Source organism: Manacus candei, unplaced genomic scaffold (assembly GCF_025592945.1).
Source record: "Manacus candei isolate 608988 ecotype Guabito, Panama unplaced genomic scaffold, ASM2559294v1 h1tg000088l, whole genome shotgun sequence".
NCBI classification, from domain to species: domain Eukaryota; kingdom Metazoa; phylum Chordata; class Aves; order Passeriformes; family Pipridae; genus Manacus; species Manacus candei.
In genome coordinates this window covers 3,341,444-3,357,295 of record NW_026138136.1, presented here as the reverse complement: position 1 = coordinate 3,357,295, position 15,852 = coordinate 3,341,444, and the positions used below count along the sequence as shown (strand labels likewise).

Below are 15,852 nucleotides of genomic sequence, written 5' to 3'. Positions count from 1 at the left end.
GAATCAGTGGCAGATATTCCAAGATCACTTATAAACTGTAAGAAAGGGACTTTCTTGCTCAATGCTTAAAAAGCCTCCATCACCAGGAACAGTTCCAGTTGTATTCAATACCCTTCCAATGGTAGTTACATAATTTGGTTTTGGTCTTTCTTTTGCTATCTACATTCATAATGTCTCACTTTTTGTTATTATATCCTTGCAGAAAACGAACAAGCTCAGGGAATATTCATATCTCTGCATTCTTTGAAAGAAGTCTCTTTTATATTTCAGGATACACAAACTGCTCAAACACATGAAATTTAAACTAGATATTCACAGATTAACACAGGTCCACAATAATTACTAGAAATCTGCCTACTAAAGGCAGTGTGATCATCTCCCAAACAGAACACGGATCAAGCATGTCAACAAAAATGATTAATCTGTTTTGTTCAAAACGTATATGGAAACACAAGAAACCCTTTACCTAGAACGTCTGCAGGACTGTGTGAAAGTCTGATGCTTTCTTATACCCTACTATTAATGCTAATGGACACAACCATTTCACATTTGTTTTAAATCAGGCATTGCTAGGCACTCAAAATTAAGAGCCACACTAATCTGAGCACCTCAAAATTTACAGTGACTATATGTTCAATAACTATTCCTTCTTTTAAAATGAGTTACTATACTATTACTGTGGATTAGCATTACCTCTCTGTATGAAGAGTAATAGTAAATCAGTTTTTTTAAGAACGCTTTTCTTCTACCACTTTTCTTCTACGACCTGTCATCTCTTATGGGTGGTCATTCTAAGGACAGTCCTTTTTAACAAACATCAGTAGATTATTTCCTGAGGCTCTTAGAAGACAGTGTGATTCCAAAGTAGGTTGGTAATTTTATTGATGTGGTAGAGCATGACTTGACTTTGCAAAGGGACATGACACAACTCAAGACACTACAGGCACTGTATGATACACCTGGAAAGTCATCTGCAGACTTCCTGGCCTTTCAAGCAACTGCTATCACTGCAGATGGAGAAAATTACTCTGAAGGGCTTTATTCTAAGAAGGTAGTAATATAAAACTCTGAGATCTCAAGATTACATTTTCTCCCAAGGAAGCCTGCAGTTTCACAAAATAAATGTCAAAGTGACTAACTGGTGCTCTGCTTCAATTGTAAGTCTCACGCCAGAATGTCAATCAACTTCATCATCACATCCCTCTCGCTAGATGACACACTCATGGAAGCAACAGTACATGTGCATTGAAAGCAGACCTTCTGCTGCCAAATAGTCCCTTTTATGATGATAGTAATAATAATAACAACAACAACTTGATACCTTTTATTGACCCTGTTAGGAAATTGTCTGGACAAATGGTATCACATTCTATCCCACACAAAAAAGTCATGTATGACTAGGAGACTCAAAATTGTCCATTTGTAATTGCAGAGATACAGAAAAAAGGGCAGTCAACCAGATAAATTTAGTGTATGGATATTTTTACCCCTAGACCATCCCTATGGATAGAAGACAAGGAGTAGAAGTGAGGAAGTAAATCTGAGCCAGGAGAAAAGGTGCTGGGAGTGGTGGTTTGAAGGTGGTGTTCTAATTTTTTCTCAGTTTCTTACTATACAAAACTATTTTCATTGTCAATAAATGAAACTGATTTTCTTTATGTTGAGTCTATTTGGCCCATGAGAGTAAATGGTGATCAATACTCCTGTCTTTATCTCAACTCCTGAGATTTTCCAACTATTTTCTCTATCTGTCCCCATGAGAAGAGGGAGTGAGAGAGTGGCTGAGTGGGTATTTGGCTACTTTCCAAAGCTAAATCATGACACACTTCTAGAAGTCAGCACCTATGGAGAACTGTATCGATATCACCACCATTGTAGTGGACCCAGTGCAGAGTAAAATCAATCATCACCTTGTTGGCAGGACATCTGCCAACAGGGAACTTGCATTCAGCTCAAGATATTTCCTTTTTTTTTTCTTTTTGTAATTAAACTCACCTTTCGTATTGACAAATGCTTTGAAGGCCTTCTGCACAAAGTTTTCTAATGACTCTTATCATTAAATGATTCTAAATGTAAGGTTTTTCCAAGGAAGAAAACGAAGAGGATTTTTGAATCCTCTATTGTTGCAACTATTCTCAAGAAGAATGTCAGTGAACTCAGTGCAATGAACTTTGACATCATTAACATAAGGAAAATATTAATATTTCTATTTTGAAGACCTAGAAAAGTTTATGACTGAGATAATTTTCACACACATCTGTTTGATGGAAATCCAATTTCTACAGTTGCTAAAAGTGTTGTCTTAAAATAAGCAGAACTTTTACCTTATTTCTATCCTGAGTATCCACTTCTCCAGGTGCCATATGTTTTAACAACAAAGCTAAACATTTTGGGCTTTTGTGACGTGTAGTTAAATGTAATGGTGTCATATCCTCCAAGTCCTTCTGCATCCAGTTCCCTCTACGAGCCAGTAAAAGTTTCATGAAGCGGTAATTTCCCTGGGTAAAGAAAAACAGCAGAAATTTATTTCAGTTTATCAAAGCAAATGATGATACTGCTTAGATATATTTACTATTGTAAATATATTTGTATAGTCACTATTGTACAGTGACTAAAAAATCTGCATCAAAACAGCTCTAAGCTTTGGAAACATATTTTTTTTTTTTTGTTAAAAAACATGAACTCTTTATTTTTAAGTCTGTTGTGCTGGTATTAGATGCATATATTCCATTAGCAGAGTGTGTAAGACAGGGTTCAGTAACAACGAAAATTCTGCAATATTATCAGAGTTTCTTAACTGTTTAACATCAATAAACATAAGACCATTACATGCCGGTTTCAGCATAGTAAACACTTATCAGATGAGTAATAAAACATGATGAAAGAACACAATTTTAAAAATGAAATTAAGAAAAATGATGAGGAATGAATGATTCAGAATGATGCCTTAAGCCCCTAATTTTTTTTTATTTTTCTAATATTGGTAAGCCTTATAAGTTTTATAAGTAGATTTTAAAAGCAGCAACCCTCCCTCCTTTGTCCCTTGTCCCTTTCCCTTTCCCTCTAGCACCCTTTACACATTCTTTAAACCTCTTACCCCTGAATACAGCAGAAATGTTTAGTCTTTTGTCAAGGCAAGGTCTAGATCGTTGGCAGAACAGCATATCAGGGCCTAAACCACAGAACACAGTCAAGAATTGGGTGACTGTGTACCCTTTGTGCTCTGATGAAGAGAAAGATGGGATGAACAGAGTGTCCCGAAACACACCCCAGACCCATTTTCAGGGGGTGGACTGGGGGCGGACCAGAGTAAAGGTCACAGGGTGGACACATCTGGGATTGGATGGATGGTATTATAAAATGTAACCTCTCAGGCACGGCCTGCGCGCGTCCTGTAACATCTTCTGCCTTGGCAAAATAAACCCTTTCTTATCTCACCCCTAATTAACCGCTCTGGAGATTTTTTCAGCACCTAAATTCCACGGCAACAAGAAAGATAAAATGTTCTCATCTGATTAAGTAAAAAATATATGCAAAAGTGATCGTTTCGTACATTTTTACATTCTTACATTTTTAAATTTGGAACTGTAGGAGTTTTGATCCTGCAGCACAGATGATAAATAGATGGGACGGTTTCAATGACACACTGAAAATACATCACACTTTGGACTTCCGCTAGGTTTTCACTACGTTTTCAAAAGAAATAATGTAGAAATGTTCCTGTGATCAATAAATGAAGGTCAATCCCCCAAAAAACAATCTGGGTTTATTTCTCAAACCACTGAAGAAGCTGTCAAAAATTAAAGATGTGATCATGCCATCCTGAAGAAGCTGTAGTGATTTAAGGGATAGCCAGCCTTGACTTGCTACTGTCCCTTACTTGGAGATTATTTTCCATATAACAGAGATGCTTCTGCTTCATGAAATCTGTTGGGTTTATCAAATCACCTTCAGTAGTTAAGTTTCAGTGAAGGACCAGCAACAGCTGGAGCAATAATTCATTAAAGCAAAACATCTGGACCTATCTTGTGTGATCACGTTTTAAGTATCTCTGTTCTTACCCCACTCTAACTTTTAACCCTTCCAAAAGTGAAAGGAGTCTCCTAACTTTGCTCACTGCCTTCCAATGTTTCCCAAAATATTAGCTTTTGCCAATTTCACATGTGGACAATTACCTATACATATAATGAAAACAGAAAGCTCAGAAGAGAAGATAAATTGTACTAATTCCTCCCCACTCAGGAAAAAGCTGGAACATTGGATGAAGCCTTATTAGACCATGTACACAGGAAAGGTGACACCCAAATCAATAGAAGTCATGTCTTTGGATTTTTCTGCTTATGGAATTATCTGCAAATTAACATACTTCAGTCTGCCACAATTCTTTCATAAATCCTGTATGTTAACTTAGTCCCTTTAGGCTGTCTTTGGAAAAACAATGACAAAGGGTAACCAAGTAGACAAAGGCAAGCAGTGCTAATGAACAGGGGCACTTCTGTATCTCATAAGACTCAGAACTGCAAATCACTTTGTCAGTAGAATGATAGGGTAGAGATGGGTCAAAGGATCCCAGAGGCCACCACAGCATCCAGTGCCAGGGCATGAAAATATTCAAGTTTCCTTTTTTCAAAGGAGCCTTAGACACTGGGAGAGCATATGTTACATATGTTACTGTTCTGGTTTTTGTCTAATAGAAATGGAAGACTTGAGCTTTATGCATGCAAAATGGATTTCACCAAGTATAGCCAAAATAAATAAATGTGATCTTTTCCCCCTGCTACCCTATTTTATTTTAAAATGCAAAACAGGGAAAGCAAACCATGAATGACCTCAGACAAAATAACCTTTTCTTGCTTCTGACCATTTATTTTCATTGGTCCTTGCTCTTCAATGAAAGCCTACAAGAAAAGTCTGCCAAAAAACTTACCACAAACCTGCCTGAAAATGCAAACTTCTCTTGCCAGAGACAGCACGGCCACTACAGCATTCACAGTAAGAAGTGACCAAATCTCTTTCTTCTGCTGGGTGTCAGGGAAAGCATAACCTTAGGATTTTGTCCCTTTAATATGCAGACACACATCAAGGCATACACTGAAGTACAGGGGTAGAACAGCAAAATGTCTGTAGAGCTACTAATCCACAGTGAACATGCTCAAAATGAATTCATGATAAGTTTGGGAATGAGCTAAGCAAGAGAAAACTCCTCATTATTACCACTGTATTTTACAGGCAAATAGAAGAATTTACAAACTCATTAAAAAAGAAAAACAGAAACTAGCAAAAAAATCTCAAATGTATCATGATGGGGTTGGCAATTAGACTGGAAGAAGACAACATTAAATAACCTGAGAGAATATTAGTTCCGGAAGAAATATAGCTACGTTTCTTCATCACAGAGGATAATGCATTTGGTTTGTTTTCAGTTTTTCCTGCTCAAAGTGCATGCATACCCATGAAAGAAAAAAAAAATTGATTTTCTTTTATTGATGGATACTTATTGGAAGATTTACAAGTATATTCTTCTTTTTGAATGAATTTCACTGTAAAGAACAGTTAAAAAATTTAAAATAATTCATAAGACTAAGAAAACATGCCTTTTTATTATTAGAATTTCTTTGCCTATACTGTATTTTATTTTTGCTGTTACACATTTTTCCACCAGTTACTACTACATTATTCTCTTGCATGCTTAGCCACCAATAATCCCTCTCCTTACCACATGAATCTATAATAAATCCCTTCATTCTGAAACACAACAGACTCTGTTTCTTCCAAATTGTGGCAGATTTTTTTAAAACACCGCAACAGTAAACACCTGTGCTTACATTACTTATTTGAATTATCTTATCCATGTTCTTACTTCTGACTGCTGTTCTTTTCTTTAGTAATACCATGAATGTTGCTGTGTTTCTTTCACTTGTCAGAAAACTATACCATCCTTTTTAATGACAAAGGAAAATTTCCCCACTTTCAACTGATTACTGCTTAAGTTTGTAAATATGCAATGTATCAACATGACTTGAAGGCAGATTTAATTTAGGTCTCTCTAGGTGGTGGGAGGGAAAATGTATGCCTAATTTGAAAAACCAATTCCTTCATTTTTATAAAATTCTTGTGTATAAAAAGTCTTCAAGCTTGTACTTAATTGTCCTAAAAATCCCTGGGCAGCATAAAGTGCTTTGAGTCAGTTCACAGTCTCTTCCCGTTAATAGTGTCTCAAAAACGATTCTGTTATACAGTGAAAACATTCTGAGCAAACAAGATTAAATATTAGTACAGAGAACTCAGTTCCTGGTAGCCAAAATTTACTATTCCAATGCCAATTCTTAAAATTCCTTTAGATTCAGTTAAAATTATTTTTAGTCAAAAGACTCAACTCTGTATGCAAACTACAGCACAGCTGATAACAGGCTTCAGCAGAACCAGAACAAATACTTTTGCTATTTCAAAATTTCAGCACATATACTAACTGCAATGGAGTATAACCCAGTTTTTGGTAGACAAACAGTTCAATAAGCAACCATTGCTCTGCCATCAAGCAATGACTTTGAAGAAAGTTCTGGACCCCAAGCCAAGCTTAACTACTAAGCAGTCAGAAAACCTCTCCTTTCCTGAACATTTCAATAGAGAAAAGAGTGATGAAAGAAATATCTTAATCAGAATCGATGAATTTGCCAGAATTCAGATTATCCCTGAAATGGAAAAACTTATCCCCAAAATTTTAAATTCACCAAAAAAAAAAAAAAAAAAAAAAAGCTGCCTAGTTCTTTCCGTATGATTCTAATGCAAGGAAGAGGTTCTAGCGGAAAATTGCCAGTAAACTTTTCTACCTACTTTTCTGGGCCTAATGTGATTATTTCTTCACTCATATAAAGTATCTTTTTCAACCTATTTTATCTCCCTGGTTTGTTGAGTAAGAGTAGTGAGAGAGCAGCTAGGTGGGCATCTGTCAAACAGCCACAGTCAGTCCGTTCCATATGGTCACCAAAGTGAAAGAGTACAGAAGAAAAACCAGCTCTGTTCTAAAAACAGTGACTGAACCTAACGTGGGCATATGGGTATCAGGAAAGAGAGTGATTCCAGCATCACTGCAAAGCCACTTGAATATCTAGAGCCCTTCTGGGTCAGGTTTCAGCCCTTCCCCAAACACAGAGACACAGGTTCCTACTGGTCCAGTGTCCATAACAGTTCAATAGTACTGCAACATTTAGATCAATCATATTCTTGTATTGCTGTTGGGAAGGGTTAAATGATGTTACCCACCTCTACTAGCTGGCTCTCTCTATTAACAGGTAGCACAACAGACCAACCAACTCAACACAAAAAGGCTATCACAAAAACACAGCTGTGCAAACAGTGTAGCACCCAAAACGAAAAAGAGAATTTGGCAGTTTTTGTTCCCCACATGATAACTAGCAGTATAAGAAAGATTCAGAGTCGTTAATGGATTTTTTTAATTTACCTTTTCAATACAAGTAGATAATTTAATACATTCCAAGGCACAGCGTTAAAGCCTGAAACTTATGTTAACACAGAGCTAACAACAAACTGCTGTATACAATCCTGTTTCATGTGGGCAGTTTTATTCTTCACATAAGCAAAATTCCTCCAGAAATTTTTTAGTATAAACAAGTGTTAATTTCCTTAACAAGTGACAGGTTATTCTTTCCTCAGCTGAAAGATATCATGCATGTTCCCTCTGACACCCAGACAGCTTAACCTGCCAGCACAGACGTCATGTACAGTGCTCTGTTGCATCTGGCAGGAGCCTGAAAATGCCAGCAGCAGCAGTTGGAATTACTGCTCAGCTATCAGGAAATGAAAGAAGAACAACTACAATTAATACTTATTAGGAACATCTGACTTCCTCTCCTCTTAGCTGACTAAGAACTGATGCTTTTCTGATTCAGAATTGAAAGGAAACTGAGCACAGTTCCTGTGAAGTGAGTAAGAATTTCTTTCTGTGAACTGCAAGTCCAAGTTTGTAACTGCAATAGGGGCATTTAAAGTAACATCATATAAAATACACAAATGTAAAAGCCTGGATTGCTGAGTGTTGTTATATAATAAAACACCATTTGAAGTGGAAGAGTCATTATCACATTGATGTGAAGTGAGCATATAGTGAAACTAAGTTTCACCACAGTTGCCTCCTGAACAATCATTAAGTAGATAAGGGTCCAGATACTTTCCCACACTACAGCTAACACTAAAAGACAGTAGACAAGCATATGTATTGATAGAACCAACACTCTTAAACTTTTAATATTCTGTCTCCTTATATTACTTTCATTTTGTACGGCTAAAGCCTCAGTAAATTGATATCCCATCCCTGTACCAGATGTAATTCTAGAAGAAATGGAGAAGGATTAAAGAGGAAAATGGAACTATTTCATCTAAATTCTAAATGAATGACAGCATTATCAGTTTCTCTGTAGTCTAGATTGCCAATCAGGAATATTTTGCAGAATCCTAAATAAAATTCTCCTGGGCATTCATAATGATGAATGACATTTAAGTATTTCAAGTATTTCAGAAACATACAAACTTGCTTTAAAGAGTTCACCTGGGTTCTACAAACATTCTGGTGATGTGCAACAGAGCTCTGTGAAAATTTATTTCCCTTCTCATCCCACTATTTCTTGATGAGTTAACTTGGTCATTACATAACTGTAATGTGCTTCTAAACTCTGGCTAACCACTTCTCCTACCCTGTAGTGTGGATATCTCTGATGTTACACTTTTAATCTTCAGGTTTTAAAAGCATACTGTGTAGATAAATATAACATCTCCTATAAAGGGAGAAACTGAGCTGTACAAGACAAGGCTAAGAATCAGAGGAATATGTGCATCTCTCCAAGCATCAAAAGCATGTCCATAGATAGGATACCAACACCTTGTCATCAGTGGGTTAACAGGGGCGAATACATGTAGATAAATTGCTTATTTCCCTTTTCATTCCTGAGACCACATTTTCAAATATCATAACAATTCTAATCCATGTGAAATATTTAACATGACTTGAAAGACTGATTTGTAATAATTTATACTGTAGTGAGCATGAGCTGACTACTGTTTACAGTACAGCTATGCTTGATTTTCGGAATACCTACAATAGGCCTGTGAAGATTTAGTGGACTGTAAGGGTTGCTAGAGAACTAGGGAAAAGGCAACCCAGCATCTCTACATAACCTCCTAGTAAACACGGCAGGGGTCATTAGAAAGAATGCCAAGCTGTTAAACCGTGAAGATGCTACTTTGGCTCCAATTCAAAATTACATACCTGCTTTCCCACTACTGGGAACACACAGACCAAAAGAATATAAACCTTTACAAAGGAGGTGGTTTCTAAGGACTCTTCACTGCTGACAGTCATAAGCACTGAAGATGCAGTCAGGGCATATACTTGCAACAGAATAGAAACCCTTAGAAATATTTACAGATAAACCACAAATTAGAACTGAAGGTTAAAACTGACCCTCTGGATTAGTAAATCCATTCTCCAGCACAATGGGGAGTAAGAACATCTAATCCTTTTCAAAAAATTCCCAGAGATTTCTTTCGAGTGGAGTTACAGAGTTTGGGATTTTTTCCCCCCCCCTCACATTTCTCTCAGTTTCAGGCTGGGGCTTTTAGGTTTCATTTGTTGGGGTTTTTTTTAAGAAAACATACACATAAACACACACTTCATTCTTCTACTCATGAAAACACAGTGCAGCTTTTAAAATCTAAATAAACATTGGTCTTTTTATCTCAGTACCAAAGGATAAACCCTACATCACCCTCAAAATATCATCAGCTCTCTGCACTCATTCTAGTTGTAATTAGTTGTAACACAAGCAAGCAGAGACCACAGGGTGTAACACAAGAGGTCCCACGAAGTACCCTACTGAATCACGATGATAATTGCCTACTGCTAGTGCATATATCCTGTCAGAATATACAAAAAATGGCATTTCTCACATCAACTAGCACATTGACATCCTTCTCAGTCATTTTCAAATAATAAATTTATAATACACAGAATAAATTTTTCTGCCCCTCCCTTGGTCCCCTGACTCGCATTTTGGACTATAATATTTCTAACCATTTCAACTACTTTCAGTTTTCTCATTCTTCTGGTATACCAGCCACTGCCACCCTATCTTTGACAATAATGCCTAACATCGTGTAACTCTTCAGTGTCCTTTAAAAAAATACTATTTGTGATGCTAAGTTTGTTAATGGAAAATATTGGCTAATACTTGATTCAAGTGCAACTGTTGAGGAGTTCTAATACATGCCTTCTGATCCTACAGTTCATATTTCAACTGTATTTGTTTTCAGCTCATTATCAAATGATTATTTATACCCTTACATTTTGTGTCCTTATTTCCCATTAGGCTTGCTATTTTCCATCCAGCACTACAGTTAATATTTTTGTACAGGTAGGCCTAAAAAGATAACCTATTGAATTTATTTCTACAAAATCAGCTCGATAAATATTCATATTCAGTCTTGAAGAACTTACTGCTGACAGGGTGGTGCACACTGTACCAAATTTGCTATTTATGTTTACATATTTATCCCCATATAATTTTAAATTCTTATATGCTTGTGATGTCAAAATAGGCTATTTCTCTCAGCTACTTTTCTTCCTAGTTAAAACATCACTTATCAGTATTCAAAAATATTATTGAATACCCTAAATCCTGCAATGTTGCAATTCCCAAAGAATGATTCATTGATTAAAACTCTTTTGCACCTTGTCCTTTGCTGTTTCTGCACTGTTAAAATGAGATTAATCAAAATCAGGCACGAACCACTGACCACAGTCCCTAACAGAGAGCACTGCAGTAACTAAGCCTGGTCAGCAACTGCACAGAAGAGTGCAGGTAAGTGGTAAAGTGAAAGTCCCCACAAAATCAGAAGTGTGAAGGTCAACCTGTTTAAATGGATGCATTTGAAGACAGCAGAAAAGGAGTAACAGTGCAGCAAGCCCACCATCCATGGCAGAAAGGATTTCAGAGATCAGACAATTATACATTCCACCACAGTTTAATAATTTATTAGCTTATTAAATTTTGATTTTTGAAATATATTCATTATTAATTAAGCAGCATTTATGTAAGACATTTTAGCACAATTTTCTCAGTATTCTTTTGTGAAGAGAGACTATTTAACAATAAATCCTCTTCAGAGGAATATAATATCTAATTCAGTTAGTTTTACTCTTTCACCAACAGAATACCATAAAATTATTACAGTTGAATTAATTGCAAAGTTAAAACATCTGCTCTTCTAATACTACACCAATCATAGCATGGACAGTGATTATACTTTTATTGTCTTTAAATATTATTAATGTTTTAACTTTCCTTTTTAAACTCCTAAATAGTATTTAAGAAAGTATAGCTGGATACATTACATCATCTTTAGAACAGAAAAACTAATTGTATTTGTTATTACATACATATACACTCATGTACACTGTTGTTTTGGTTTAGACCCAGAATAAGAACTAGAAAGGTACACTGAAATTTAGCATACCAGGCCACTCATCTCCTTTTCCAGAGAAGCACACTCTGTCCCAAATATACTAGTTCTTATTCTAAGATAACAACAAAAAAAAGAAACAGATTGGTATGATCTTTTAACAGTCAGATTAGATGATAACCTTTTAAATCCAGGACTCCTTAAAAGTTGGAGTCAAGATTTCCTCTTCATGGCTGCAACACAAAACTGTCTATACTTTTTAATAGTGACATGTGAGTTTCTAAAGCCAGCAGAATTCTATACATTGACAAATACTAAATCATATCATGCACTCAGACACTCATGAGGTAAAATACGTATAACATGAAAGTAATTTAGATTTTAGCTTAAACCCCAAGCAGAATACAGCAGCCACTTTGAACCAAATGAGCACACTTTGCCAACAGATTAGCAGAGATGCTACAGCCAAATTTGAGAACAGCTCTTTGCTGTCAGATGCCTTCAAGAAGCAGTGAAAGTCAAAAAACTTGAACTCCCTAATGGCTAGCTGAGCCTTTAAAAGATAAACAAATCCATGAACTTTTTCTTTAAAACAAAAACGGCAACTGAATTTAACTTGATTATCTTCAGAGAGTAGAAACTTCTGTCTTTGACCTACTTAATCTTACAGAAGATAATCTTACTTGTACAGAAACATACGCACCCACTCTGTCTTTCCACTGAGGAGCTGCTGAAGAGAGGATGTTTTAGCCCACAAATAAACTTGGTCATAAATTTTCGAAACCCAAAAATTTTAATAGGTACAGAAAGAAAAGGGGTTGTGCCCGTGGTTTCTTTAGAGGTTGTTTCATCTTTTAGTATCCCTTTGAGAAGAAGCAGGTTCTAAGAACATCAGATACAACTTACAATGACATGGAGCATATGAAGGACTTTCTGCAACCAACACCTACCAATTTTAGTAGTTTTTCAGGGAACAAACTAAGCACTTACAAAAACAGAAGCTGTTCTATGCTTTTATGTTCTATGCTTTTAATTTGATATATGTAGGAACAGAATACTGTTCCAAACTGAAATCTATACATCAAAAGGAGCATTTTGATATGCTTGTATTATCAGCTAACTGCCAGAAATCTCACAGGGATTCTTCAGAGGAGAAGCTACTAAAAGAGAGGCTAGCAAGTAAATATATGAATTTAACTGTAAATAAGAATTATTTCCATTTATAAATGAACACTCGTGATTTGAAATATTATCTATGCATGAAACAGTGAAACTACTTGATTTCTAATACACTGAAACTGAATTAATATTGCCTGGTTACAACAGTTATAAACCTTTTAACATATATGACTGCACCATTCTTACTCTCCTTGAATATCAGTTAACTATTTTTAACAATTCCTGAAAATAAACAAAATCAATATACCCACTTAGAACGAAAATTTCTAGTTACAATCGGTAAACTCACCATCAAAATATCAGGCTGTTTCTCTAGTTATCACACGCTATTTTGCCATACAACTTCAACACACAGAATATTCTAATTTGAGCAAATAAGCTCAAGAGAAAATTTACATAAAATTTTGAACATGTTAAAAAGTTAATACATTTTAATATACTTTAATTTCAAATGCTGTATCAAGAATACACACAATTAGAATGCTAGACAAGCTCCTAGTAACTTTTTCCCCCATCTCTGTCATAATAAATATTATTTTGATATGCAAACCATTAATAGGAAAGGGAATTCTATTTTATTCACAATCTTAATAGTTTGATTAACCATTCTTCATTTAAACATGGGAGGTGCAAAAATGTTGTCACTGTTCAATGAAACCACACCAAGAGAGAGGGTGAATAAATCAAATTATTTCATAAAGGTGATCATATTCATCAATCTGATAGAGAAGTCCGATAGAATAAATACACTGAAGTGTTCCTATTAAACATAACAGTTATAAGGACACTCTCAATCCCTTCAAATACTCCCCTCAATGTTTGTGACATACACTTGGTACACTTGAGTAAGAATTAGATGCTGAAGGTAATAATTCTTAGCTCGTTTTTTCTGCACACTGTCTACTCACTGTGGCAGTGCATGCTACCTACATTATGAACAAAGTCTGCAGAGGTAGTAGAGAAACTACTCCCTCCTATTCTCTGCATTCCCTAATCAGGTGACAGACAATAGTCAGAAGACTGGATTTCCACATGCAACCACAGTAAAAGTTTTGTGGAGTGAATGTAAACAGCCACTCCCTGAACAGACAGATAAAATATAATAATGTAAATTTTATTAATTATAGGGAGTTAAACCAGTATTTATTCTAGCTCTGAAACAATTTTAGTCACAGTTCAAATGGTTTAATTCAAGAAAACTTGAAATCAAGCATTTAGGTAGTTTTAATTTGAGTAAAAATTAAAGGTTATCACTAGAGAATTTTTAAGGTCCCTTCCAAACCAAACAATTTTATGATTCTACAAAAACTAAGAGTTAACTCCTTGATTAGCAATGTAACTGAAAAATGAAGTAAAAGAAAATCTTTAGGACTATTTTAGACATAACTCTTAGCAGTCATCCATTGAACTACAGTTTTGAAACAAAAAAAATCCGTAAGCTCTTTATTACCTCTGCGTGGACAAAGATGATGCCATGCCTGCTATCTAACAAACCACTGGTGGATTTAAATATGTGATGTTTTGCCTAATCCTTTCAAGTCAACCATGACAAAAACATCACTGATTTTTGACATCGGGTTTAATCTCACAAAGTACCCTTTTAGCAACCTTCATTAGTGGCATTCTGGACTCAAAAGTAAAACACTCAACTGGAGAAAAACCTCTCAGCCAGCTGAACAGAAACCTTATTTACCAGTTTCCAAGCTGAACGTGTTCATCCGTCTGGCAAAGCATCTTAGGCAATACATCAGCACGACTTCAGGCCAGTCCTGACTATCAGACATTTTGAGTGAAAGCAAGGCAGTGTCTCAACCAAGAGCACTTCTCCCTAAAGCCTCTTGCAAGATTGGCTTCAATATCTTTGTTTCCATAGGAATAGACAGAACTATCAACTGGAATGCAGTTGAACAATACAACAGACAACTGACCAGTGCTGTAAAAGCCAAGGTAAAACTGTTTCCCAGCATAAGTTGAAAGAAAATAGGTGTTTGTATCTTACAGCCTCATTTATCCATGGCCTGTACACGTTGTTTCTGTGTTGTGTTCTCAGCTCTTCAGCTCTAAGTGTTATGGTTTACCTATAGAAATTAGTGGCTTTCATGTAAAAAACACTTCAAGGATGAAAATGCAATTAGCAACCTCATTTCCAGTTGATCTCTTCCACTGTTACTGAACTTGTTTTCCTGTAGTGTTCTGTTCAAGTCATTCAGGCAGAAGTACCCACAACACACAGTCTCTGGGGATTGAGGACAAAGCCTGAGACACATCATCCATATTTACAGGATCACTGCCCACCTCTTCATAAAGAATCAAAGACTAAGCTTTCAAAAAATATTGTACTTCAAAAAATAGTGATTTGAAAGATTTGTCAGAAAGTACTGACTCCCTCCTCCCCAAAAATACAAGTACTAGAAAATATTTACTTCATTAATTTTCTTGATCTTAATGGTTTTGAGTTGAATCATCTTGAACTAAGAGCAGCATTACAAAACTACAAAATATATCCCTGAAATATATGTAAGATTTTTTTTAAATCTCATAAAAGTGTTCTAAATAACAGTATTGTCCATGACAGAATTCTACCTGAAAAACAAGTCTGAACGACAGCCATCAGTCCAGTACAAGTCCACACTTTTTATCCTAAATTTGTGCAGTACTATTTCATTCTGGAAGCAAAATAATTGCCATTATTACAAAGCATCACTCTGACCAGTACTGTGTCAGTACTGCCTTGTACTTCTTAATTGAACCATCTAAGTGCATGTCCTGTCCTGACAGACTGCTGGAAGCAAAGATGCTTACAAAATGAAAACTTTGCATATATGCTCATTTTTGAGCACGTTTTCCCTAGATTCTTTTGGTTACTATTTTAGCTGCTGTTTTATCTGAAAATAAATGCTTGTCTTTTATGTGATTTAAATATATTTCAAATACCTTAAGTCCTATAACAAACCACTGTGTGAAATAATCGCAAAACTATCAAACTCTATTTCCTGAGAACATTTCTCCAGCCACAGTGAAATCTACAGAACTATTACAGAAGTAGACACACAATCCATATTAAAAACAACCAACAATAAAGGTAGGTAGGTTTTAATTTAAATAATTATTAAGACACTTCAGGCTACTTTTACATATGGCAATATTTTATAGTTCCTATAGACGCTACAGTGATGTTTGAGATTTAAAATGAAGTCA

General features: G+C 35.7%; 1 protein-coding gene across 10 annotated transcripts in view; it reads right to left on the bottom strand.

The window, feature by feature from the left end:
• Positions 1-15,852, bottom strand: part of INVS (inversin) — a 95,192-nt gene that overhangs the window by 52,610 nt on the left and 26,730 nt on the right. For all 10 annotated transcript variants that reach the window (XR_007908602.1, XM_051812688.1, XM_051812687.1 and 7 more), the window contains one exon: positions 2,325-2,498. Coding sequence is in view for 9 of the 10 variants with exons in the window: in XM_051812688.1 (XP_051668648.1) it covers positions 2,325-2,498 (174 nt within the window). In the remaining variant the exon portion in view is untranslated. The remainder of the gene's footprint in view (positions 1-2,324; positions 2,499-15,852) is intronic.